This window comes from Ptychodera flava, chromosome 16 (assembly GCF_041260155.1).
Source record: "Ptychodera flava strain L36383 chromosome 16, AS_Pfla_20210202, whole genome shotgun sequence".
Classification (NCBI taxonomy): Eukaryota; Metazoa; Hemichordata; class Enteropneusta; family Ptychoderidae; genus Ptychodera; species Ptychodera flava.
Genome location: NC_091943.1, coordinates 37,170,515 through 37,196,132, shown reverse-complemented (window position 1 = coordinate 37,196,132; position 25,618 = coordinate 37,170,515). Strand labels below are relative to the sequence as shown.

At 37.3% G+C, this 25,618-nt stretch overlaps 1 protein-coding gene across 1 annotated transcript; it reads left to right on the top strand.

Annotated features, from left to right (window-relative positions):
• Positions 1–2,257: 2,257 nt before the first annotated feature.
• LOC139114748 (anaphase-promoting complex subunit 5-like) lies at positions 2,258–25,618 on the top strand. The gene is made up of 19 exons (XM_070676633.1): positions 2,258–2,669; positions 4,495–4,574; positions 5,774–5,889; positions 6,278–6,467; positions 9,370–9,436; positions 9,829–9,930; positions 10,337–10,509; positions 11,124–11,205; positions 12,595–12,687; positions 13,207–13,274; positions 13,967–14,080; positions 14,892–15,102; positions 16,332–16,453; positions 17,246–17,362; positions 21,451–21,598; positions 22,175–22,244; positions 22,799–22,891; positions 23,865–23,959; positions 25,270–25,618. The coding sequence occupies exons 1-19, from the start codon at positions 2,499–2,501 to the stop codon at positions 25,384–25,386; spliced, it is 2,229 nt and encodes a 742-aa protein (XP_070532734.1). The 5' UTR covers positions 2,258–2,498; the 3' UTR covers positions 25,387–25,618.

Below are 25,618 nucleotides of genomic sequence, written 5' to 3'. Positions count from 1 at the left end.
GCTGTAGTTTGTCTGGCTTTGTGTGTGTGTGTGTATGTGTGTGTGTGTGGGAGTGGATGCTTCCCAATTCAGTAGCTTATTTCAAGACATAACTATCCTTTTCTAAAACTCACAAAAGTCACTAGTCAAACATTTCTACTAAGAAACAAAGTCAATATTAAGCGTGCTTTATTTCAGTATATGACATTAAAGGCCCATGAGCTGCAACTCTGGGAAATTTCTCCACCCTCAAGGTACCTCCAATTTCCTCAGATATTCATAGTAATCTGCAAATTGAACAATATAGTCATTAACTATGCCTCAACAACGTTTGCTTGTGGCAGAATAGGCAAGAAATTGAACAGAGTTTTGTTCATTTTAAATTTCCCGCCATTTTCAAAATCTTGCCATGTTATGTAAAAAACTGAGATTTTTTGTCAAACTGGAGTGAATCCCTTTCCTGTGCTTTCAGTGGGTTGCACCATGTTGTATTTATAAAGATTCAAATGTGTACATGCACCATTTACGCTGTTTATCATGTACTTGTATGGAGGCAGCCATAGGCAGCCATATTTAGGTGCAGCACCCGCTTATTATTTGTCTTACTGAAACCTCCCCATGCAGTCCCACTCAGTGGATAATTATACTTGAGTAAACATCTCTGATTGAGAACATTCCTGTGAACTAATTGTAATCTAAATATAAAATCATGAAAATAATGCCAAAAATTGCAGCTCATGTCCCTTTAAAGCTCAAGTAATGCTAACTTTTGATGATAATTTCATCATATTTATTTTGAATGTGAACCATAATTCCTTGTTCCTCTTCCCAAAGAATGTTGATATACCAGTACACAGTATCCAGCTCGTCAACTCAACCCTATAGTTGTAAACTTCATTTTTATTGTTGAAAACTGACTTCTGGTCCGGACTAGAGTTCAATGTAAACAATAACCGTGCATTTTACACGTATAGACGCTAAGTTGACAAGCTAAATAGTGGGTGTTTCAACATCCTTTGGGGAGTAGAATAATAAGTTGCACTTGATTTATAAAATAAAAATAATGAAAAAATCATCAAAATTAGCAGCACTGGGGCTTTAATAGATAATATGTCCTATGATAGGTGCAAAATATACATAACAAAATATCACCTAAAAATGATAGCACAGTGCAAAGAAACTCCCAAATCAATCACTTCAATAGGTGCAAAAAGTGGAATATAAAGGTTAAATTGAACTAATCCCAACCATGCACAGTTCCTCCATCTACACATGTGGGTCGCTCAACAGACTTTTACTCACATTATTGGCCACTGGCCAAATAACAAGTGAACATGGGCCATTTGGAACATATCGCCATTTTTATTTTGATGGATAACTCGTCTAGAGTAGTGGTGAGAATAGACTGAAAGATGCGTTGATCAAGGAAGCTCCCTTAGTAACGCTCCCCTAAAGCTTCTCGACGGATCTTCTAGTCTATGGTGAGGACTAATGCCTTACTTGCCAAGATATTATATAAAGGAAGCTGAGATGATGAGCAGTGGTGAACACTAATGCCTAACTTGCCTAGATAAGGTAGCTGTTATGAATATGGTAAAGACTAATGCCTAACTTACTTATAAATAAGTAGCTGTCTAGACTTGGTTGAGGTCGGTGAATTTCTAAAAATAAAATCATTTGCAGTAGTTTCTCATGTGTCTCTCCTTTTTCATACAAACCTATTTGGAATTTGGCAGCCCAGGCCAGGTTTTCCTAGCAATTCAACGCGCTCTCTTTGAGTCTAAGCAGTCGTGAGTTTGTTTCCGCCGGATAAACTCTCCTTTATAGCATTCACCCTACTCATGAGTTTCACATTAAAACAGAACACAAATCATTGCATTTACTCCCGGGCATTTACTCCACTCAAACATTCACAAACCACAGACTTGAACCAAGGCTAGCAGCTGTCATGAGCAGTGGTGAAGATTTATGCCTAACTTGCCCAGATTAGCTAGCTGTTATGAATGTGGTGAAGACTACTTGCCCCGATTAGCTAGCTGTCATAAGCTATGATGAAGACTAATGCCTAATTTACCTAGATATGGTAGCTGTCATGAACATTGGTGAAGACTAATGCCTAACTTGACTAGATAAGCTGGACGTCATGAACGGTGGTGAAGCCTAATGCCTAACTTACCTAGATAAGGTAACTGTCATAAGCTATGATGAAGACTGAGACGACTACCATTTTTTGGCCGATAACCCTACAGCTCGATAGTAACATTCCGTCGCTGAGGGCGCTTCTTTGCCGCGAACTTGAAATCAGCTGGAAGGGTATGATATCGTTGAGAAGCACATCATGATGGATTAGATGTGCCTCTCGGTAAAAAGGTTTCCTTACACACCGATATTTTCACCTTAATCTGAAATTTTTATGCTTCTTAAAATATAGTGGTAGTACTTCCTCGGAAGTTTAGTGGGACGGGTCGATTTTTGCGACGCCGACCGTTAGTGAAACAACTACAGAAGTTCCGAAGTCAATGAAGATGGCTGACCTTTTCGGTAACAAGCAAGGAGAGTGGGTTACCCCACATAAAATATCACTTCTGATGTTAGTGAAAGTCTACGTGGATAGTGAGACCGGGCAATGTGGAAAACATGGAGTACTGGTGCAGCGGAAGTTCGCGTATGCCATGTTGAAATGGATTCAGGTACGATACACGAGTCCTTATTTACACTTGACAGACCACGGTCACTGGTCAGGCTAGCCCTGCGTACTGGTCTGTTCCCGGCGTTATACGGTGGAGGCCGTATCACGCCGGGAGCACTCAGACCTGTACGCAGAGCTATGGTCAGGCATCCCTCTGGCGCTCGATGGCTGGATATTCTCCCCTAACAATACGCGCTCTGTTGACCTTACTCTAACCATGTTAGGTCCATGCTCTTACATACACGGCGTATGTTAGAGAAGAGCACCGAGTACACTGTGTCCGTAGCCATGCAACTATTATAGCACTTCAGAACTGATGTACATGTATCTTTACTAGTAACTGATCTCATCATTCTACACTTTACACTATGTACAGTGTACACCTAGCATAGATGTAGAGCCTGCATAGCACAGTTACTCTACTCCCACGCGGTCACACATCTGGTACTAGCATAATTCCATGTTCATGTTACTTTGACACCAGTCACCATAGAAGTGAAATTCAACTTTTCTTTTCAAAGATTCATCAACATGTTTATTTCCAAATTCGTATAAGCGTAGAATCAACAGAGATCATCATAATTAATTACACTGAGAAGTGTTTTTGCCTAGGTTTGGGAGCATTGGTAATTGATGTGGAAACCGTAATACTGTTTCTTATGCCCCGTAATAAAAGTGCATTGATATAACATCATTACATTGGGAGCCCCACCCGCCAGTAATTTCACAGAGGTACTTAGTTCACTGAACAAAATCACTGCAAACCAACAGACATTGTAAATTGGAACAATTGACAGATTATAAGGAATGACAAGATTTGTAATATGATGATGATATTAAATCATTAAAGAGTCAGGCTATTTATCAGCTCTATCTCTGAGCAAATCCACTAACTGTGCACAATTTCTAAAGGATAGGACGACTAAAATAATATAAAAAGTCAATGTCAGCAACCAGCAATGGGAGAAGCAGGCAGGGTTTAATGACTGCCGCTTTCCAGCTGTGGGTCCATATAGCTGTGGTGTTTTCAGACGGCATTCCTGCCTTTTATGGGCAAACTGAGAGATTCATCGTGTGATATCGATGACCATCGTTCGTCTTATGGACATTGCCAGTCTCACAAAACTGAAATCAAACTTTTACTTGGGGGAAAAAAGTTCAGTCCTGGGATCTCTGATTATTCATGGGGCGTGGATGCCGGCCATAATCTCTCAGGCGGTCTCCTGGTAGTCATGTCAGGTAAACCTAGAAAAAAGGTGATATTTCAGTGAATTTTGAACAGATTTCTGGTCTTGGTGAGTTCCTAATAACCAAGCTGTCGATGAGTGTTGGCAATTTGTAATTTGGATGGAAAGTTTTTCAAAATATCATTGAACAAACTTGCGCAAAGGGTGCTTGCGGCGGATTTGGATGCTAGTCAATGGATTATCCCATAGCTGTGGTGGCGGGGTTAAAATCGTTAAAGTCAAAACCAGCTCGTAAAAGGCAGGAATCCCGTCTGAAAACACCACAGCTATGGACCCACAGCTATCCTCTTTCATAAGTCTAGTAATGAAAATTACTGTAGCAGGATGGGTATGAATATTTCAGTGCATTTATTGTTTATTTACTAATTTGAATGATGCTCAAGGCCTATGGAAATACAGAAGTAAATAGATAAACTGCAGCACTGTTACACTACATGAAGAATTCAAGTAAATTTACTCTGGTATCGCCTTAAAAAGTGTACTAGTTTATCATCCTTACCAAATGCTGTCATCCTTTCATGAAGTTTACAGTATCCAATGAATGTAAGTAATTGTAATGTTTTTCTTTGCATTAAGCAGAATCCTGATGTTGAACTAAAGGAACTCATGCCTGAAGTACAAGAGATATCAGAAGACATCCATAAGAATCTTAATGACAGGTCAGTCAAAAAAGGCACAAAGACTGTGAATATTACATCAGAAATGAATTCGTTCCCACCTGTAGACATCTAAGGAAATATCTATTGTGCAAACAGTGAGAGACACAGCTATAACCATGACGTATCACTATCAATCTAATATATGCAAACTTCCATTGAAACTTCAGCAAGTGTCAAAAGCGTTAAACAAAATGGGTCTGGTTCATGATTCATTTCCCATGATAGCATATGGAATCTCGTACCTTGATTTCATCAGTCTGATACAACCACCTGATGAGTGTATATATAGCCTTTACTGACTATACACTGACTATACGAAACAAATTTGTAGTGGGAATGTAAACTGGTTTACACTGGTAAGAATAGAAATGTATATATATATATATATATATATATATATATATATATATATATATATATATATATATATATATATATATATATATATATATTTATATATATATATGCATATATATATTTATATATATATATAATTCTCTGTGTCCCAAACGTAAAAATCACTCCAACAGGTTTTTTGTTTTACATGTAGAAATTCAGTAATTTGTGTCTTTATCCTCAAACTCGGTGGTTTCCCCAAAAGTTTGTTGCACAACCTCTCCTTTCATTTATGTACAGTGACTGCAGCATCAGTAAATTAAGTAAACAAATACACACACTACTACATGTTAGCCTGTCCTCCTTCATGTATATACATGTGGCCCTGCCAAGCCAGGACATCAGCTGACTGTGACGAAATCTGTTGAACCCTTCTCATGTCAAATCATTAAGAATAGTCATAAAGTTCAAGGCATTCCAAAAATCACTGAGATATTGTGAATATCAGGTCAACTCAATTAAAGGCAACATCCATAAGAATTTACATGAATATCTTTAATATAACAGGAAGTAAATCAGTGATAATTATGTATCTATGTTTTCAAAGATCATCAAATAATCCAATGTGTTAAAATACATCATGTCAAAACACTAGAAATTGTCAAGGATTATGTAGGATATGTTCTGAATTGTTGGCTCCACAATGTGATCATCTTGATTCATTAGCAATTTGGATGAGCCTGGCAGACTAGTCATCAGTTCATGTACTTCCTTCAGATTCTATAGTATTTTATTATAGGTGATACCCTAATATTTCATCTTTGAATCTTTTTGCTCTTTTTTCTCATTTCTTTCTCATATAGACTTGATGAAGTTTATGCAAATGGTTTGTCAACTCTGATAGATTTTTTTCAATCTCTTGACAAACTGCTGGAAAGTATTGATGGAGAGCCTGTCATACACAGGAGTAGTATTATAGGTGAGACTCTGTTATGATGCACTTTATAGTTCTGTGTCTTCACGCTTTCAGTAAAACTTGCAAAGGAGTAGAATTCTTGATTGCAACATTATTGCAGGATTTATCACACAAAGAACAACCACAAATACAAAGATTTAATCAACAGATATATTAACAAGAGATAAAATTAATTTTTCACCGTCAGTCAAATGTTTGAATTGTGTAATCAATGCAGACTATATAAATAATTGTATCATAGACATCTCAATATGCAATTTATTGCTACATAAATTATCATCAATAATCATAATTTATGTCATGAAATTAAGATAGAAAAGAAAGAGCCACCATTTCATTTGGCATCATTGTTTATTTAATACATACATGTCATTTTACTTTTTGTTGCCAGGCATTTTTGTGAGAAGGATGATTCTGGCGTTTGACAAGCTTTCTTTCAGTCAGATCTCAAAGCTTTACAAACTCATGAGACAATACTATTTAAACAAAGTTGACGCTGATATGGATGAGTTGAGGAATGGTGATAGCAATTTAACCACAGAAGATCTGAAGGATGAGAAAGGTGATCCACCCAGTGCCAAGTGAGTCAATCCAATATTAGATCCAGTATCTTTACCCAACCACTACCAGTGTCAAATGTATAAGCCAACCTCACTTTCGAAGGATTTTTGAAAATGCTACATAGCCATGTATAAGCCCCTACCCTAGTGTAACTCAGATACGGAAAAGAAAAATCCTCAATAGTGTGGCTAGATCAACTGGATATGAAGTTGTGGCTGACTAACCAACTGTTGATTGGGAAGACGTCTTTATCACTAGGCTGTGTGTTCAGACAATGTTCGGCAAACAATGCATTGATGGCAGTGGTACTTGTGTTTATGATAAAACATGAACAGCTTACTGTTAGGAAAGTTTTATACATCATAAATCATATGCATAAATAAATTTTCAATTCAAACCAAAGAAATTAGTAAAGGTGTTGAAATAATGCAACTCTGAAGTTTCTATGACAAAATCATCAGAAAAAAGGCATTTTTCCAGTATTTATGACTGAGTGACAGTCTTGGGCCCATGTTAATATAATAAACAGTTCCATGTCTGCAACGTCACATCCCTCCACTCGTAAATGACAACCCAACTAACTGTGATAGATTTCTTTCTTGACCTATTTCAGCATTTGAAGCAATCAGTTTTTCATCTTTGACAAGTTTTGACTTGTAACTATTCTGAATTTCATTGCTGTGCAGCCAGTAACTTTTTGATCTCGAAAAGTTCATTTGTTTTTGTGCATCAAACACATGTTTGCCTGGGTGGTATGTAGTACTGGTACAAGTGAGCAGATGATTGGCAAATTACATATGTGGGTGCTCAATTATAAACCCCTCCCCTAGCATAAAGGCAGTGTTGTGTCATCAAATTAGGGTCTTATACTTGGATGAATGTAGTAGTCTAGTCTTGTACCCACAGTGTCAAGGTAGTTGATGCAATACCAGTCATACTACCTACGCTGTTTATGTTTGACTATAAATCCAAAATGCTGATTTCAAGTAGAAATTGAAATGTGCAAAAGGGAGAATTCCATCTATTTAGTGATGCATTGGATTGTAACTATTTGATAATTGGGTTATGAGACAGATTTGCTGAGACTGATATATTGAAAAGTAATGTCCTACTGATTATATTTACACATAATCAATGAGAAACTAAACTTTATGATTGGTTTTCTTGTTTGATATACTCTGCATCATTTATTACTATGGCAATGTAGTTTGTCTTCTTCTTACCATCCTTGTCTTTCAAAACCAAGAGCATAAGGCTAGTTTTTTGAATTGATGTATAGATATCATACTATTCAATCCAATATCAATATTGACTTCTTGTGCTGAGTCTATGAGACAATATGTTTTCAAGAGTAAGGTTTGCACAACAAGGTATATTGAAGTGATTAGTGATTCAACTGGAAGCTGTGGTGTAGCTAGGGTAATGACTTGCCATGGCAACATTGTAACTCAACTTTGTTGTGACTTCATTTTACGACTTCAAGGTATGCATCATTTTAGTGCTGATACAAGTGAAGAGCCAGTTACTGGTTAACAGTTGACAGTTTCTCCACTGGGTAACAGCTCAGGCAACTGTTTACCTTGATAACTTGTATGCACACATGAACAAAAATAGGGATACCCCAGGCACCCTAAACAAGTGACAGTGGAGGCATTGCTTTATTTTTAGGAGAGGAAAATGCATGTGGTGTGTTAGAAGACACCCTTGATAATGCATACTCAGGTAATAACATACATTTATCACATGCACAAGCCAAGTTTGTCGTCTCCGAACACAAAATACGGGATTTATTCTCTGGTTGTTCTACGTCACGACAACCCGCGTCTATGTCATCAATTTTGGTGCATCAGACCTTTTTTTTGTCGATCTTCGGTGTGCTCGTAAACTGGTAAATATGTAAACAAACAACATGGCGGCCGATGTTTCTCCCACGATCAAAAGTCATGTAATGAAATCGATATTTTCACAGACTACGACATTACTAATCCGAACAATGTAAACACAAGAGTGTACCGCCTGTATATTCCGAAGGAATTACGTGAATAATTTGCGGAAACAACGAACTCGAAGCTGGTCGCGTATACCGTGGGTTCCGTACGCATTGCAAACAGGGTCAGGCGCGACGTTTACAGTGTTCGCGCTGTCGAGATTTGTTCCCGAAAAATAGCGTATCTTCGTCTGTGATAAATTTCTAGGACTATGCTATCTTTGAAATAGAGTATAACTTTGCTGAAGGTAGCCTACGTGTAGACCGAGAGCTGTCATTTGCTCAGCACACAGACGAACGTGAGCGCTAACGCACACGACGGACGACTGGAAATGATTGACAACTTGTGCACGGCGTACTAATATTTTTTCCTAAAGTAGTTCAAAAGTTTAAACGCGGACTCGTCATGGAAAACTTATTTTATTTTGCAAAAAAAACCGAATTCTTGGCTTGTGCATGTGATAAGTATATTATTCCCTAATATTTTTCTTCGTTCAGCTCGGAAAATACGAGTGATGTAATGACCGTGTGACCACTCCTCTTCGACTTATGGTGACACGGTCATTACGTCACTCGTATTTTCCTTTGCTGAACGAAGAAAAATATTAGGGAATAATATCTAATTGTTTCCCCTTAGGCCTCTTTGTTGCCCTGAGCAGTGTTTTCAAGGCAACTCACAGGCCCTCACGGAATGAACATATGTTGTTACCCTCATGACCAGTCATCAATTTTGTGTTAATAACAATATTACATACATTCTATTTCCATTAATCATCATTGAGGAATACCAAGGGACAATAAATTTGGATAAGTTGATTCCTTTATGAGCTATCAGCTAACCAAACTGTAGTACTGACATGTTCTTACAGCCTTGTATTTAGTTTCAGAGTAATTACTGTATTTTTATATACAACTGATTTCTTTTCTTTTGGCAGAAACTATAAATTTTTATCTGGAGGAATATTTTCACAAAAGCAAGCGGAGTATTTTATTGCACACCAGGTGAGAAAACTGAAGTGAGACCATTTTTTACTTTCTAAAATTCATGCTTACAATTTAGGCCATCAGAAATTACTCAAAGGCAAGTAACAATGATGTAAGATAGATACTGAACAAATTTTGCAAATTTCTTACCATCATACCGGTATATCCTTGGGCAGGTGAACCATTTTCATTGACTTTACAACAGTATTTATGATGTGACTATGATTCAATAAAATCAATAAAATATTAGAGTGCTGGCATCAAGGGTTATCGAGACTAAAGTACAAAAGGATGAAAGTAGCACTGATTTAACAAATCTAGTCTTTACAGATGATGATCTGTTCTGTCTTGAATGAGGTTCAATTTTCTACTATTGTGTAAGTCACTCAACTTTGTTTGGCTTTGAGCAGGCTGGTATGCTTCATAGTCATGAAAATCAAGCATTATCACCAAAAGAATTGAACAGGCAGATTTGTCAGTTACTCAGAGGCAATCCTGACTTAGCTGAGGCGGTAAGTAACAAACCAACTAACCATCAAATCCCCGGGCAAAAACCATTTCAGTGTTTGCCAACACACTTTTTAAATTTCTTCATGTAACTATTCATTGATGTGATTTTTCTGAAGTGTACCAATGTAAACGTTATTAGCATAGGTGTAGTTTCATGTTAAGTTAGTCCTCGTTAACTTCTGTTGAAAAGGAAAGGATTTTCAAGATTCGAAATTTCTTAATAATGGCTACAAAAACTCCAAACTTATTAAAGAAATAATTGCTTCTGTGAACCATTACAGGATCACATTCGATTTAACTCCTCACCAAATGCATTTCAGCTTTAAAATGATGACATTGAATGCCAATAATACTACCTAAACGTGGAATTTCACCAACAGCTGACTGTTATTTTAATTCTATTGGCAGCATTACCTGAGCTATCTCAACAACCTGCGGATCAATGAATTTTGCAACACAATCCATGAACTGTACAGATATTCTGACAAGCATGCATTTTCAGATAATACAGAGGCAGTAGGTCACAGTTTTCGCTATGCTGCTCTTAATTTAGCAGGTGTACACTGCAGATTTGGCCACATGTAAGTTGAACAATGAATTTCAGATTAGATGTTGAGTCATTGACTCAACCATCCATTTATACACAAATACAGCCAGTATTTTTCTATAATTTACTTTGCACCAAGTGCACTTGTGTGTTTGCTGTTGTTTACCCAAAATGTCATGTGTTTCCATTTTACTGCTTTTCACCAGAGGACTTTTCAGAGACAGACTTTGATGAAACATTCTGTGAACATCCACAATGCCTATGATCTTGCATGTCCAACATGAGGCTGTGTCACTACTAGTATTGTTGATGACAATACTATCACAAATTGCGTCAACAAAAGAGTGTTAAAACTGCAACTTTGATCTACGTTAATTCAACTCCAAGAGCAAATTACATTCAATCTCTGTAAAATATCACTGACAGTCAGATATTATAGTGGCTTTGTTATTCTATGTTCTCACACACAATACACAAACATACACTCATTTAGTTATTGTAAAATGAAAGAAATACACACCGCTTACAGACATTCATGTTCATGTTTGTTCATCTGCCCATTCATATATGACCTTGTAAAATAATTTAAAATATCCAGGTGTCTCATGAAATCACATCTCAACAAATATGGCTGAATTTCTACCGCAGGGAGGAAGCCCTTGCAGCATTGAAGGAAGCTATCAGCATGGCACAAGAAGCCAACGACAGTGTCTGTTTGCAGCATGCTGCTGTAAGAATTCATCTGTATATTCATAGGACTCATTTTACTTTGATACCATTTTGTTTATTATGTCCTGTGTGTGAAACCAATGTAGGAGTCCAGACACTTCACACCAAAACCACTTCAACCCACACAACTTCATCCCAAAACCATTTCGTACCAAAACCACCATGTCTCAAGTACTACTTCATCCAATGCTACTTCGCCCCAAGTACCACCTCGTACTAAAACTACTTCGCCCAAGTATAATGCCATCATAATACTACCAACCTGTCCTAAAACAACAATACCACGATATATGCTGACATAATGTTTTTAGCTGCAAGGACATTTTTGCTACCACGAACCATAGTACAAAGAAAAAATGCAAACTACTACTAAACTCTACAACTGTGCTGTGTGCGGAATTGCATGATGTCATTTTCTCCAAATGTGTCATTTCTCCAAATGTGTACACTTTCAAGATTTCAGACCTGGGATGATAGAAAGGTGATGAAAACTTCAAAGGCAGTGTTCGGTTATAACTTTACTGGCTGGCGATAAGTTTGGGGCGAATTGGTGTTGTTTTAAGGGCCAAATGGTTTTGGGCGATGTGACTTTTGGGGCGAAGATTTTTTGGTACGAGGTTGTTTTGGTGCAAAGTGGCTTTGGTGTGAAATGGTATGGGACAAAATGGTATGGTGTAACGTGGTTTTGGTGCGAAGTATCTGGGAACCTCAATGTATAATCATCTAGTGCATTCAGAACAGCCTGTGTGTTACAGTAGGATAGTTAAAGTTTTGAAATGAAAAGAAATATGACAGAAAGTAAGCAACTGTTGCATTCAGCAGATAAAATACCAATCTTCCAACTCAACATTTACTTATCATTTAATGTCAAAGAGAAATCTAAGTCATGTGATGGCAGGGTATAACAATTCATCAGTACGCAGCCCAGATTAATCAAAGTCATAATTTCTTTCACAGAAACTTTAAGAAACATGTGGATGATGAGTAGTATTTTCAATTTCATTTCTAAACATTACTGTACATGATTTGATTTGATTAGATTTGATAAGGCAAATTACTCAGAACAAAAAAGGGTAGAATTGCAAATATTGATACATTGAAATCAACATCAAAGGAAAGTAAGAATTCGCTAGATATCCTTGCTGAGGATAACACAAAAAAGGTAAAATATTTTTTCCCATTGTGTTCCCCATTGCCTTATTTCCAATGTAGTACTTGGAAGGTACAATTATTACAGCTATGTATCTGAAGGTGACACACTGGATATATCACTGTTTGACTCCAATCTCAGTGATCATTTATTCTGCAATTACTACAAGTTGATCTAAACTTGCATGTTGTCTACTGCACCTCGAAGGAGATCAAAGTTGTTTCTTTTTGTATGTTTCAGGGCTGGTTATGCCGTCTTCAGCAAGAGAAAGGTGAAGACCTTGGCTATTTGCTCGATAGATCTGTCACTAAAGCCAGGGAACTAAGCTTACCAGTAAGTGTCTACAATCCTACAATGTTGAACACAAATATACCTTTTTTCACACATATTGCTCTATACATAGTGACCAACTATCTTTGTAGACTGCTGCTAAACAATATGGTATTTGTACACCAGTAGGATTTTAAATGCAACATTTATCAGTAACTTTAAACTACTAGTCTTCGTGAATATTCATACAGAAGTGAATTTTTTCACAACACTAATGAGATACATATACTTACCGATTATTGCTGCCACTGTTGAGAGAGCTTCACCCTGGCAGGATTAGCTTCAACAGTAATCCGATGATGATTTTGAGAAACATTAAATATACATTGGGACAATTTTCATTTTTGATGTTACAAGGTATGGACAAATCGATGTCTTGATAATCAAGCACATCACCGTAGCCCTTTGTCCTGGTTGGCTGCTCGGTTTAGCTGCAGTGGCTCCACCAATCAGCTGACAGGGACTTACATGTACAAGTGCATATAGATCAAAACATAACTTTTTCATTGATATTGTTTACAGTACCTGGCATCACTTGGAATTCAAAACTACACAAAACAAAAATGTCGTGCAGGGGCTGACCCTGCAAGGTATGGCAGTTACCTGTTAATCTTCATCACTCCATGTTTTTTCCTATACCAGTACTTAGAAAAATGCTATGAAGGACATGTTTAAAAATGTTGAGACGTTACAGAGTTTGTAATAGCAAGTATTTTTATTTGTGAAGTGAAAGCTTGTTTATATTTTATTTTATGTGTGTTACTATTATTCATGGTACATTTGATTTCAAACACTTAAGAAGCTGATTGTCAAGTTAAAGGGACAAAGTCGACCATTTTTCATGAATTTTGTTTGATACAAGATACTACTTATAATGTTTGACATGTTGAAAGATACTGAATGAATGGGTGACCATGCATATATCGGTATTCAACCCCAGTTTTAGACACGATCAATGAAACCATCACGAAAATGAATTAATGGTCATGACCATTAATTCATTTTCGCGTAGTTTCATGGTGACCCATTCATTCAGTATCTTTCAACATGTCAATCAATATAATTAGTGTCTTGTATCAAACAAAATTTATGAAAAATGGTTGACTTTGTCCCTTTAAAGAATGTAGTGGAGAAATTTCATTCACTTTCTATCGCCAGTGTTAAATATTACTTCAATTGTAAACTTCCCAGGGCAAGACAAATTTAGAAATAACAGTGGTTCTTGATATTGTGTTGTTTTTGTTTTGAGTTTGAAACACAATGGAATTTCTCTCTTTTGTAGCATGTTCTCATATTTTCTTGGAAGTGATGCAATGAATTTACTTCACAACATGCCTGATTTGATGTGTACATGTCTAGCAATGCAATCAGCCATGTGGCAGATGTATGGACAAAGGTAATGTTAACAATATGTCTGTAATGTAACAATTTGAAACTAGTACTTCAGCTGTGTATGATATCACTTAGAAAATCTGACAATTGTTTCTTGTCATATTGTATTTGGCTATCTGTTCTACATATGGGTTTATAGTGATTCTATTGTAATGAGTAAGACAGTGATGTCATTCCCACTAAGCAAACTAACATTGCCATTTTCACATTGCAGTCAGATGGTGTTTACCATTCTATTATTATCAAAACTGAAGCAAAGCAGGCAGTGTTTTAGCTAAGGTTCTGGAATGTTGGTAAATGATTTGGGAACCTCGGTAACATTTCTGCTGTCCCTGAATCTGATTGCATTGGGGAACCCCGGTAAAATGACTGGGGTACCGGCCTTAACAAAAACACTGGCAGGCATTTTATATGTATATGTATACACCTTGCAAAGGAACTGTTAAACATTCACCTCAGCACACAATGAAACATGAAGAAAAATTTGCTGTTACAGTGATTTTGCATTTGAGCACACAGCAATAAAACCAATCAGCTAACAGAATACGTCAAAAGTCAAAACAAAGTTTATTTAAAGCGAGGAGCATGAAAAGCTCTTTCTGGCAAACAGTTTGAACCACTGGATGTGTTATTTCGTAAAATAAAGACATGATGAATACTTTGATAAGAATGACATTCATTTCATTCACTTTCTGATAGCCTTTCAAACCTATCATCTTAACAATGTTGACTTTTTCCAACTCATCATACTTGAAAGCTGAGGCATGACAGAAAAGCATGATAATACCAAGTTTTTTGCCAATGTTACCTTCTAGTGAAATGTCCAGGCTATGCAGCCAGATGCTCTTACACATGAACAACAGTAGTGAGTTAGCCAAGTCTAGTTTCCCGGTGGACATAGAAGCTGTTTGCATTGTACTCTGTCATCTTGCTAAGTTACACTCTGACCAGGGTTACTACAACGCTGCCCTCGATGTCATCAACTATATGAAGAAGACATTTCCAAGTCATTCCCAGCATTCAAAGGTGAGGTCAATAGGTTGACAGTTGCTATTGCCATATGTCTTTTTTAGGGACATCAACTAAATACACTCTTGATGTTTTACCGAAGGATTTAAATTACTAAGCAATGGATGTTTTGGGATAAGCTTCCAATGATATGGAATTTTATTATTTTACACATAATAATTAATGAAGGATTATTAAGCTTGGTTTCTGGCGTAAGAGTTAGACATCATAAACATGTAAATGAGTTGAACAAGATTTTCTAATGCGTCATTGACTCAAAATGTTGTCAAAACATCTGAAAACTAAGTGTTTCATACACAGGAGCTCCACAACCCACCCCATCCTAGCATGTCACTGAGTATAGATTTATGACCTGTTTCAACCAATCCCTATTACAAAACTGCAAATACCCACCTTGCAGTTCTTTCCAATCTTGGATTATTTTCTTCTAAATCTGAAAAGTCAGAGATATCTCAAAAATAAGACTTATCGTGCATTTCAAGGCAGTGTCTGAATTTTTTTGAAGTTTACACCAAAAGACTCAACAGATTCAGAGGTTTTAAGGTAAAGATTTGTAATTAGAACCAGAGAAAACTACTTAGCCCTTTGAGCGCCAAAGTCAATTTTTATTGCCTTCAAAAAATATATCCCAGTCAGTTTTTTAAGATTTTTGCCAAAATTTTGATAAGAAACTGTAGCCGATAAAATGTGATGACCATTTGGTTCAAAATATCAAAATAATTACAGAAAAATTCGTAAAAATTGGTAAAATATTGCACTAAAATTTTAATGGGAAAAATTACAGCACTCAAAGGATTAATCTAAAGATTAACTGTCACAGTGGAAGAGTATAAAGTTTAAACATTGTGAGCTTTAGAAACTGCAAGTATTGAAGGTTAACAGTTAGTACTCTTTAGACACTTCATACCAACCAGGCACTTATGATCACTAACCAGACATTCACCAACCAGACACTCACCAACCAGACACTCACCAACCAAGCACTCACCAACCAGACACTAACTAACCATACACTCACCAACCAAGCACTCACTAACCAGACACTCACCAACCAGACACTCACCAACCAGACACTCACCAACCAAGCACTCACTAACCAGACATTCACTAACCAGACACTCACCAACCAGACATTCACCAACCAGACACTCACCAACCAGACATTCACTAACCAGACACTAACCAACCAGACACATGATCATTGATTTGATTTGATTTGATTACAGCTGTGGATGTTAGTAGAGCAGCAGATAGCTTTCACCAGGTCAATACACCATGCCAAGTGGTCTGCTGCAGAACAAGCAATTCTCAACATCACTGCTCTTGATGAAGTTGAAGCCCTCTATAGGTGAGTTGTGACATTTCTGTTCACACTTCTTTCGTTGCGGGAAGCCATGAGGAAGATGCAAACAATTAGGCATAAAATAGACTGGCCCACCAGTTGATTGGCTTTTCATGGGCGCTACAATAGTTACTGGCTGGCCAAGCAATTTATAGTAGTGTTACAAGTGATCTTGCTGTTTGTATGGGTACAGTTTAGACACATTGACTGGCCATGAGGGCAACAGCATACATCTGTACCCCTTGGACCTGTGAGTTACCCCCAGGAAACAGTCTGTTTTTGGGGGTGACTCACAGTCCCTCAGGGTACAGACTTATGCTGTTGCCCTCATGGCCAGTAAATGTGTGTTTTTATAACGCACCTCATCTGCAGTCATGTATAAGAATGTAACATACACAAAATTTGTCACATGTACTTATAGGTTGGAGTGGTTCAGCAAGAAAAAAGGTTTTCCTGACAGGATCGCAATACTTCTGCAAAATGTCCAATGCACCTTTGATTATCGTTTTCATCCGTTTCGAGTCCTTGTTGGAAACCAGAGCACTCAGTTCTTTTTCAGAAAGTAGGATAAACCTAGAAATTTCTTGACTATCATTTTGATCAGCCGCAGATGTCTGTGGGCCCTTACATTCACCAAAGATCTATGAAACAATCTCCTAAAGTATGTCTTTTAGGAGGTTTCAATGGCTTTAAATTTAACAGTGCATTTTTGCTGTTGTTATCAATATTTAACATAGTAGACAACATATTCATGTAAATCAAACAAATGACACAATGATTTCTGTCTTCGAAATGCAGAAAATGTCAGCTGTTGAGATTAAAAGGAGAGACTTCTCAAGCATACAAATTGCTGCATTCAATGTTAGATGACTATCATGATAGGAAGAAAGGTTACACTGCAGAGCATTATGCAAGGTAAGTTTGCCCTTGTCAGCACTCTCATTGACATCTCCAACCCAGCCCTTGTCAGCACTCTCATTGACATCTCCAACCCAGCCCTTGTCAGCACTCTCATTGTCATCTCCAACCCAGCCCTCGTCAGCACTCTCATTGTCATCTCCAACCCAGCCCTTGTCAGCACTCTCATTGTCATCTCCAACCCAGCCCTTGTCAGCACTCACATTGTCATCTCCAACCCAGCCCATGTCAGCACTTTCATTGTCATCTCCAACCCAGCCCTTGTCTGCACTCTCATTGTCATCTCCAACCCAGCCCTTGTGAGCACTCTCATTGTCATCTCCAACCCAGCCCTTGTCAGCACTCTCATTGTCATCTCCAACCCAGCCCTTGTCAGCACTCACATTGTCATCTCCAACCCAGCCCTTGTCAGCACTCTCATTGTCATCTCCAACCCAGCCCTTGTCAGCACTCTCATTGTCATCTCCAACCCAGCCCTTGTCTGCACTCTCATTGTCATCTCCAACCCAGCCCTTGTCAGCACTCACATTGTCATCTCCAACCCAGCCCTTGTCAGCACTCTCATTGTCATCTCCAACCCAGCCCTTGTCAGCACTCGCATTGTCATCTCCAACCCAGCCCTTGTGAACAGTCTCATTGTCATCTCCAACCCAGCCCTTGTCAGAACTCTCATTGTCATCTCCAACCCAGCCCATGTCAGCACTCTCATTGTCGTCTCCAACCCAGCCCTTGCCAGCACTCTCATTGTCATCTCCAACCAAGCCCATGTCAGCACTCTCATTGTCATCTCCAACCCAGCCCATGTCAGCACTCTCATTGTCGTCTCCAACCCAGCCCATGTCAGAACTCTCATTGTCATCTCCAACCCAGCCCATGTCAGCACTCACATTGTCATCTCCAACCCAGCCCTTGTCAATCAGACAACTTGGTAAGATAATCCTGGTCCGCTGTCACATTGTCACTTATAACCCCTGTCAATCGGACAACTTGGTAAGATAAGCCTGGTCCGCTGTCACATTGTCACTTGCAACTGCTGTCAATCAGACTACTTGGTAAGATAAACCTTGTCAGCTCTCTCATTGTCACTTATAACCGCTGTCAATCAGACAACTTGGTAAGATAAGCCTGGTCCGCTCTCACACTGTCAGTTGCAACCCCTGTCAATCAGACAACTTGGTAAGATAAGCCTGGTCCGCTCTCACATTGTCACTTGCAACCCCTGTCAATCAGACAACTTGGTAAGATAAGCCTGGTCAGCTCTCTCATTGTCACTTATAACCCCTGTCAATCAGACAACTTGGTAAGATAAGCCTGGTCCGCTCTCACATTGTCAGTTGCAACCGCTGTCAATCAGACAACTTGGTAAGATAAGCCTGGTCCGCTCTCACATAGTCAGTTGCAACCGCTGTCAATCAGACAACTTGGTAAGATAAGCCTGGTCCGCTCTCACATTGTCACTTGCAACCGCTGTCAATCAGACAACTTGGTAAGATAAGCCTGGTCCGCTCTCACATAGTCAGTTGCAACCGCTGTCAATCAGACAACTTGGTAAGATAAGCCTGGTCCGCTCTCACATTGTCACTTGCAACCCCTGTCAATAAGACAACTTGGTAAGATAAGCCTGGTCCGCTCTCATTGTCACTTATAACCGCTGTCAATCAGACAACTTGGGAACGTGCACCTGGTCAGTTCTCTGTTTGTTACTTGTGACGGCTGTCAATCAAGCCACTTGTTTCGATAGGCCTTGTCAGCTCTCACATTGTCACCTGATACCCCTGTCAATCAGAAAACTTGGTAAGATAGGCCTATTCAACTCTCACATTGTGGACTGCAACCCTGGCAAGCAGGCGCAACTTGGTAGAAAGCTGGTACATTGTATTTAATAAAACAAACAGTATCCCAACTATGGAATGAAGTACATTACCTGAATACATGGGATTGCTAGTGCCCATGACAGGAAGCTCTGTGTTAACTCTGGCAAATCGACACCTGCCCTTCTTCCTCAAATCCATCTATTTAGGTAATAATATGCATATGTATTGTATTGTGACAGTCATGGATAAGATAGGAGTTGATTTGGGACTCAATGAAAGCAAAAAGAAAATGAAAAATATCACATGGTGTTGTGGTTCTCTATTAAAAACTACTGGAATGAATTATGGAAAGTTTGTAAGGAATCCATTGAAATGACAGTAAATCAACATGGTAGATATCATGAAATCAACTTAAAAATAAGGATTTTTGTTTTGACTAGGAAAGAAAGGCTTAGTAACAAAATTAGAGGAATTACATTTTTGATGTGTCAATCTTTATGATTAATGGACCGTAAAGATCCTTGAATTTAGCAAAGTTCAAAATTTATATTGCAAAATCTTGTATCTTTTCTGTCTCGTATTTTGACCCATCTCTTTTCAGAATGAAATGCTTTAAAACTTCAAAGATAAAGGATTTTTCATTTTATATCCCAAGAATATCAATATGCACTTTCAGCATCTTTTCTCAGTCATTTTGCAACAGTTGCCAATAGTAACCAAAGTGGTAGCAGATGTTCATGATGACATCACCAAAAGACAATATTTTTTTGCTCTGGAAGGTTTTACTCAAGTCAGCTATTTAATATGTTTTTAATATACACCCCTTATCATTATACACTTTTAATTTGGAGACAACATGTTGTCAGTTTGCAATTTCATCCTCAGTCCCATGAAAAACTATTTAAAATACAATCAGCTGAAACCTTTGATGTATTTTGAAGTGTATTTATTCAGTTTGCAAATCACATTTGTCCTATTCTTTAAATTATACTTAAATGGCCCGTGTTCAACAAAGCCTCTATGTGTGTAATCTTAAATCTGAATTTCAGTCTTGACTAGAATTCATTCATCAACATTAACATTACGTTTTATACTCAATGTTATATATTGAAAGGATAACACTTTTTATTCAACATAATTTTAGTAGTAGAACAAGGCTGATAAGATGTGTGATGGGACAAATTAAAAGAAAATGTTGTCCAAAGTTGTGAATATTTTTTCAAATATCAATATCCACTGGTAAATTACAGCAACTTTGTCCCACTCATCTATGCATTCTTTACCAGATTACTGTTAGCAATGTTGTTCTATACTGTACTAGAATGTTAGCCACAGGTCCCCCTTCCCAAAGCATATTGAGATACAGTGTTCAGGATGTCAACTCAGCCTGTACATGTTCAGACAGCTTTGACAAGTGAATTCTGGTCCAGAGTGGAATTCAAATGTAACAATAACTGCATTCTAAACGTGTAGATGCTATATTGACAAGCTAAATAGTTAGTGTTTCAACATGCTTTGGCCATGAAACAAAAACTTGCAATTTACATACAAAAGAAATATACTAAAAAGATAATCAAAAGTTATGATAAGTAGCCCTTTAATAGTTGTTACAGCGTCTAGTTTTGGCAAAACACAAAACTATATGGTAATATTAGCATTTATTTGTATTTTGGAATTAGAAAAATTATGATCAAATTTTGCATTCTCCAGTCAGCCAAACAAATTGATGTACACTGTACCTACTTGTCGTTTCAAACTAAAAATTACCCCAAAATATTTAATGATCTTCATTTTAAGACCAGACGACAGTCACAACAACCCTTATCTTGCCAAGTCTGTCACACTCCTATCTTAATTCCCAATCTACAAAGTCAATAGAAAGCACTATTGAGCCAAAGTCCGTAGATATTTTAATTTGTTTGGAATGGAAACATGGCATGTTATAGGTAGTTGAGTAAACAAAAATCATTTTTACTGTATTAAAATGCAACCGAATGGGCATGTTATACGTCACTGGTTTGAACAAATTTAACATGATGGTGAAATGTAAACTCTGCAAAATAAGGGGTAATTCCAGTCCATAACTGTGGTGCACCTTGAACATTTGTACTGTTCATACACGGTAGTCAAAATTCAATGAAAACTCCCATTTTCCCTCCATACAGTGACAGCCTGTGGCAATCTTTTTAATCTCACCATCTGCAACATATTTCTGAGGATTACGTATCATATATTGCTTCAAATTTTTATGTTGTCATCATTTGCAAACAGGTTGCTGATCACATTAGCTGAGCTATGTTGCCAAACATCCAATTACACACTTGCTGCATCCCATCTGCTACAAGGTTTGTCGCTATGTCAACAACATCATTTTTACTACCTGGGTGCCATGACAACCATGCATTTAGCTCATGTACAGGTAAGTTGATCAAATTAATCATCTTTCTACCAGGCTCCATAGACAAACCATAGAAATAAATACAACTCTGGAGCAAAAGGATTAAATGGCAGCTTCTTCTCCATCGGTTTTAAATTCATTTTTGAGATTTGTCGAGCAAATGTACCAATTATTTTTGACTATATCAGGCAGTAAAACTGCAATGCTGGGAAACTTGCTGATACTGAGTTGGTTAATCTGACTGTTTTCTGTGCAGGTGACACTAATTCAAACAGATTATATAAAACACTCTTATACATATTAGATACAGGTATCACCCTGTCAGTTGCTTTTCAATGTCATCTTTACTGTATTTACTATTTTCATGGATAGTTTGGAAAGCATATCTCTGCTTACCTGCAGAGCTTACTGTTTCATGAAAAACAACACCTACCCACCAACTGTTTGGCACAATAAAAATTATGCGATAATGTCTGATTTGAGCTATCATTTACAGCTTTTCCAAAAGATTTACTACACCAGAGGAAATAGTCATATGAAGTTGTGATCTGATTCCGGAACACTTCTTGTGCTTTAACTGATTGCTTTGTTTTTTAGCTACAGCTAAATCTTCCACATCAAGCACTCTCATTGGTTGAAAAATGCATGATCCAGGTGTTAGCTCATGGTAGGTGTACTGTGATTGATTGGTCTCTATTCTATATGTCAATGTTTTACATTCATATGAATCATGATCGTTAAATTATGGCATTACTTATGAATGTAAGTTCAATCTGCCAAGTCAGTAAAAAGCAGTATTGAGTCAAAACCATGACATATTTACTTCCACTTCTGTGGCTTGACATGTTTTAATAGCCTTAGTCAGTAAAAATCATGTTTACACTGTGTTTCAAAGGCCTTCAAATGTTCAATATGTAAATTACTTAAATTGGGTTGGACGATTCCTCAGTAGTCCATGGTTAATGATGAAGTCAGACTCATGGGAGAAAAACCACAAAAACACAACTATAAATTTGTCATGACATGAAGTAGTCTCTTAACCTGTTAACAACTCCTTAATATGTGTGAACTTCCTTGTAAAAAAGTGAAAGTGATACAGCATATGATGCAATGATTGTGTTAGAGTGTTTAGGATTTCATTTGTGACCTCTACCTCTATGAGTAATGTTCATTGATTTGTTCCGTAATAATAACCAGTGATAATTCTCTCTCTTTTTAAAGGATCTCTTTATGATAAATGCTGTGTTAAACTTCTGCTGTCAAAGTGTAATCTGGCGAGTACGCCTCCAGATCAACCCAGAAATCGTAAATTTGGTAAGTGTGTCACAATCAGCAAAGTGCCCTAGAAGCTAACTTGACATGCTACTAATTCAAGAAAGTTCACTCTGATTTTAGAGAATTTCACAGAGAAATGTGCACATTCTTGTATAGGGCTGATATAGAGAAATACTAGTATAGGGCTGATAAAAGAGAAATACTGGTATAGGGCTGATACAGAGAAATACTGGTATAGGGCTGATACAGAGAAATACTGGTATAGGGCTGATATAGAGAAATACTGGTATAGGGCTGATACAGAGAAATACTGGTATAGGGCTGATACAGAGAAATACTGGTATGTGGCTGATACAGAGAAATACTGGTATAGGGCTGATATAGAGAAATACTGGTATAGGGCTGATACAGAGAAATACTGGTATGGGGCTGATACAGAGAAATACTGGTATGTGGCTGATACAGAGAAATACTGGTATAGGGCTGATATAGAGAAATACTGGTATAGGGCTGATATAGAGAAATACTGGTATAGGGCTGATACAGATAAACTTCCATGAATCGAGAAATTGACTTGTAAAGTTCACTCACTCACTCCCAAGGAGAGTAAGGAAACAAACACATAATAAGTTGACAGTTCTTTACTGTTTTCACTTTTCATGCCAAATTCTAACACTAATTCAGCATTTGTAAACAATATACTGAAAAGAAATCTTCAGCTGGTTGAAGAGTACATCTGCACAACTTGGACAAACCTTGTCATGTCCCAAGACCCAGTGAAAATGATATGGATGTACTATCAGTGATGTAGGTCTGCATTGGTGGAGGCAGGCTAGGAATTGATCTGAATACTGGGTGTTTCACAGGTGCAGACATTGAAGACATTTCATGTTATCCTCGGTTTACCATGGAAACTGGGTCATATTTCCAATTTTCATTATGTGAACACACAGTTCATCAAAGCCAGCTTTGAGCATGCATTTAACCAGTGCAATATTTTTTTTCTTATCAGCATTGCTGTCAGCTGTAAGGATTCTCGTAGAAGTCTCTCATGATTTACAAAAGACAGAAGCCCTATGCAAACTGAAAGAAGTCTACTACCTACAGGTGAGCGATTTCATATTTCACAATTTTTTTGGATAAGATCATTAGATAAGATAATTATATTGCTATGATGTTTTTACATAATGTAAACATTGTGTACTTGCTCATTCAATAAAACTAGACATACAGATATAGATGATGTTTACGGTATGATTTTTTCCAAAGGACCCATGGTTTTAGTTTTAGTGTTCACGTATCTGGCAAACAGCAGCCAAAATTTTACAATGTACTAACAATGAGTAGATGAAAATGATCGATGTATAGAGGAATTGTTCTTAGAATTGCTTAAAATGTAATGAATTCTTCACCAGTGAGAGAGGACTTCTTGTGAGTGTAATTAATGTTTTATATGACTTTTTTCATTCACCATGTTAAACTCTGAAAAGTGTTCATACTGTAATTCAGTTTTTTATTTAGCTTTTATTTGAAATGATAGAATCTGTCAATGTTGAAAATGATAATTGGCATGAAGGCATCTCATTCTTCAATGTGTAATTGTAATAACAAATAATAAATAGCAAGGACAAGATCACCATTGCCTGCCTAGGGTTTAGTGCTCATGACAGAAATGTTGATGATACCCAACTTGAAGTACCTGGATGTTTTATTTACCTTCCACATGCATATGGTTTAGTCTTAGAGCAAATGGTGTCTCTGTACGGGACTCACACTCAGTTTTGCAATTTTTCTTCTTGAAGCAATATTGTAGATGAGTATCAAATCTTCAAAATTTCTCAAATGTTGTAAATGTAGGTTTAAGTTTGATTTAATTTGTGAATGCACTTGACATTGAGTACGGTGTGGTGATCATGTTGTTGATACGTCAGCATGGAGCAACTTATCCTTGTATTTCTCATGTCAAACTATGAAGTGCTCATTTCTGATGCCAATAGCCCAGTTTTAATCCAGTTCATGCTGACGTCAGCTTTTCAAATATCATTTAGTGTCGTTAGGTCTCATTTCTTTGTTGTTATGGAAGGTCAGACAAACTTTAGATTTATGAAGCTCTGATTTCTGATGCCAATACCCCAGCTTTAATCCAATGCATGCTGACATCAGCTTTGCAAATATTATTTATAGTGTTGTCACTGGCTTATTTCTTTGTTGTTGTGAAAGGTCAGAAAAACAATCTATTTTATTATATGTTGTGCTGTCTGTAGAGAAGATTGTTATAATATACATCAAAACCCAACTGGCAAATATTTTAAATTTGCAGATCCATTTGAACAGGTTTTTTGGAAAATACTAGTTTGTTAATAAGGTGAAGTTGACAATTTCATATTGTACCAATGTATACTTATGTTTTGTTTCAGGCCAGAATTTTCAATGAGCTGGGTGACCAAAATGAGCGCAACAAGAGTGCTTTCCTATTTCGTCAATTAGACCAACAGTTTCCATCATCAGTCTCACCATCCCTGTCAACTCTCTGAGGAGATAAAATCCTACATGCTGTAAACATGACAAAATTGTATCATCAAAGATGTAGAATTCATTGTTCTGAATGTTGAAATATTTTCACAAATTAATCAATAAAATTATTCACGAATTCATCATCATGCATGTATGTAGTGGTTATGTTATTTTTTTCCAAGGTGTCCATCAGAACCTGTACTTTATGGTTTTTATGTACAAGAAAATAAATGGAAAATGCTAAAGACCTGA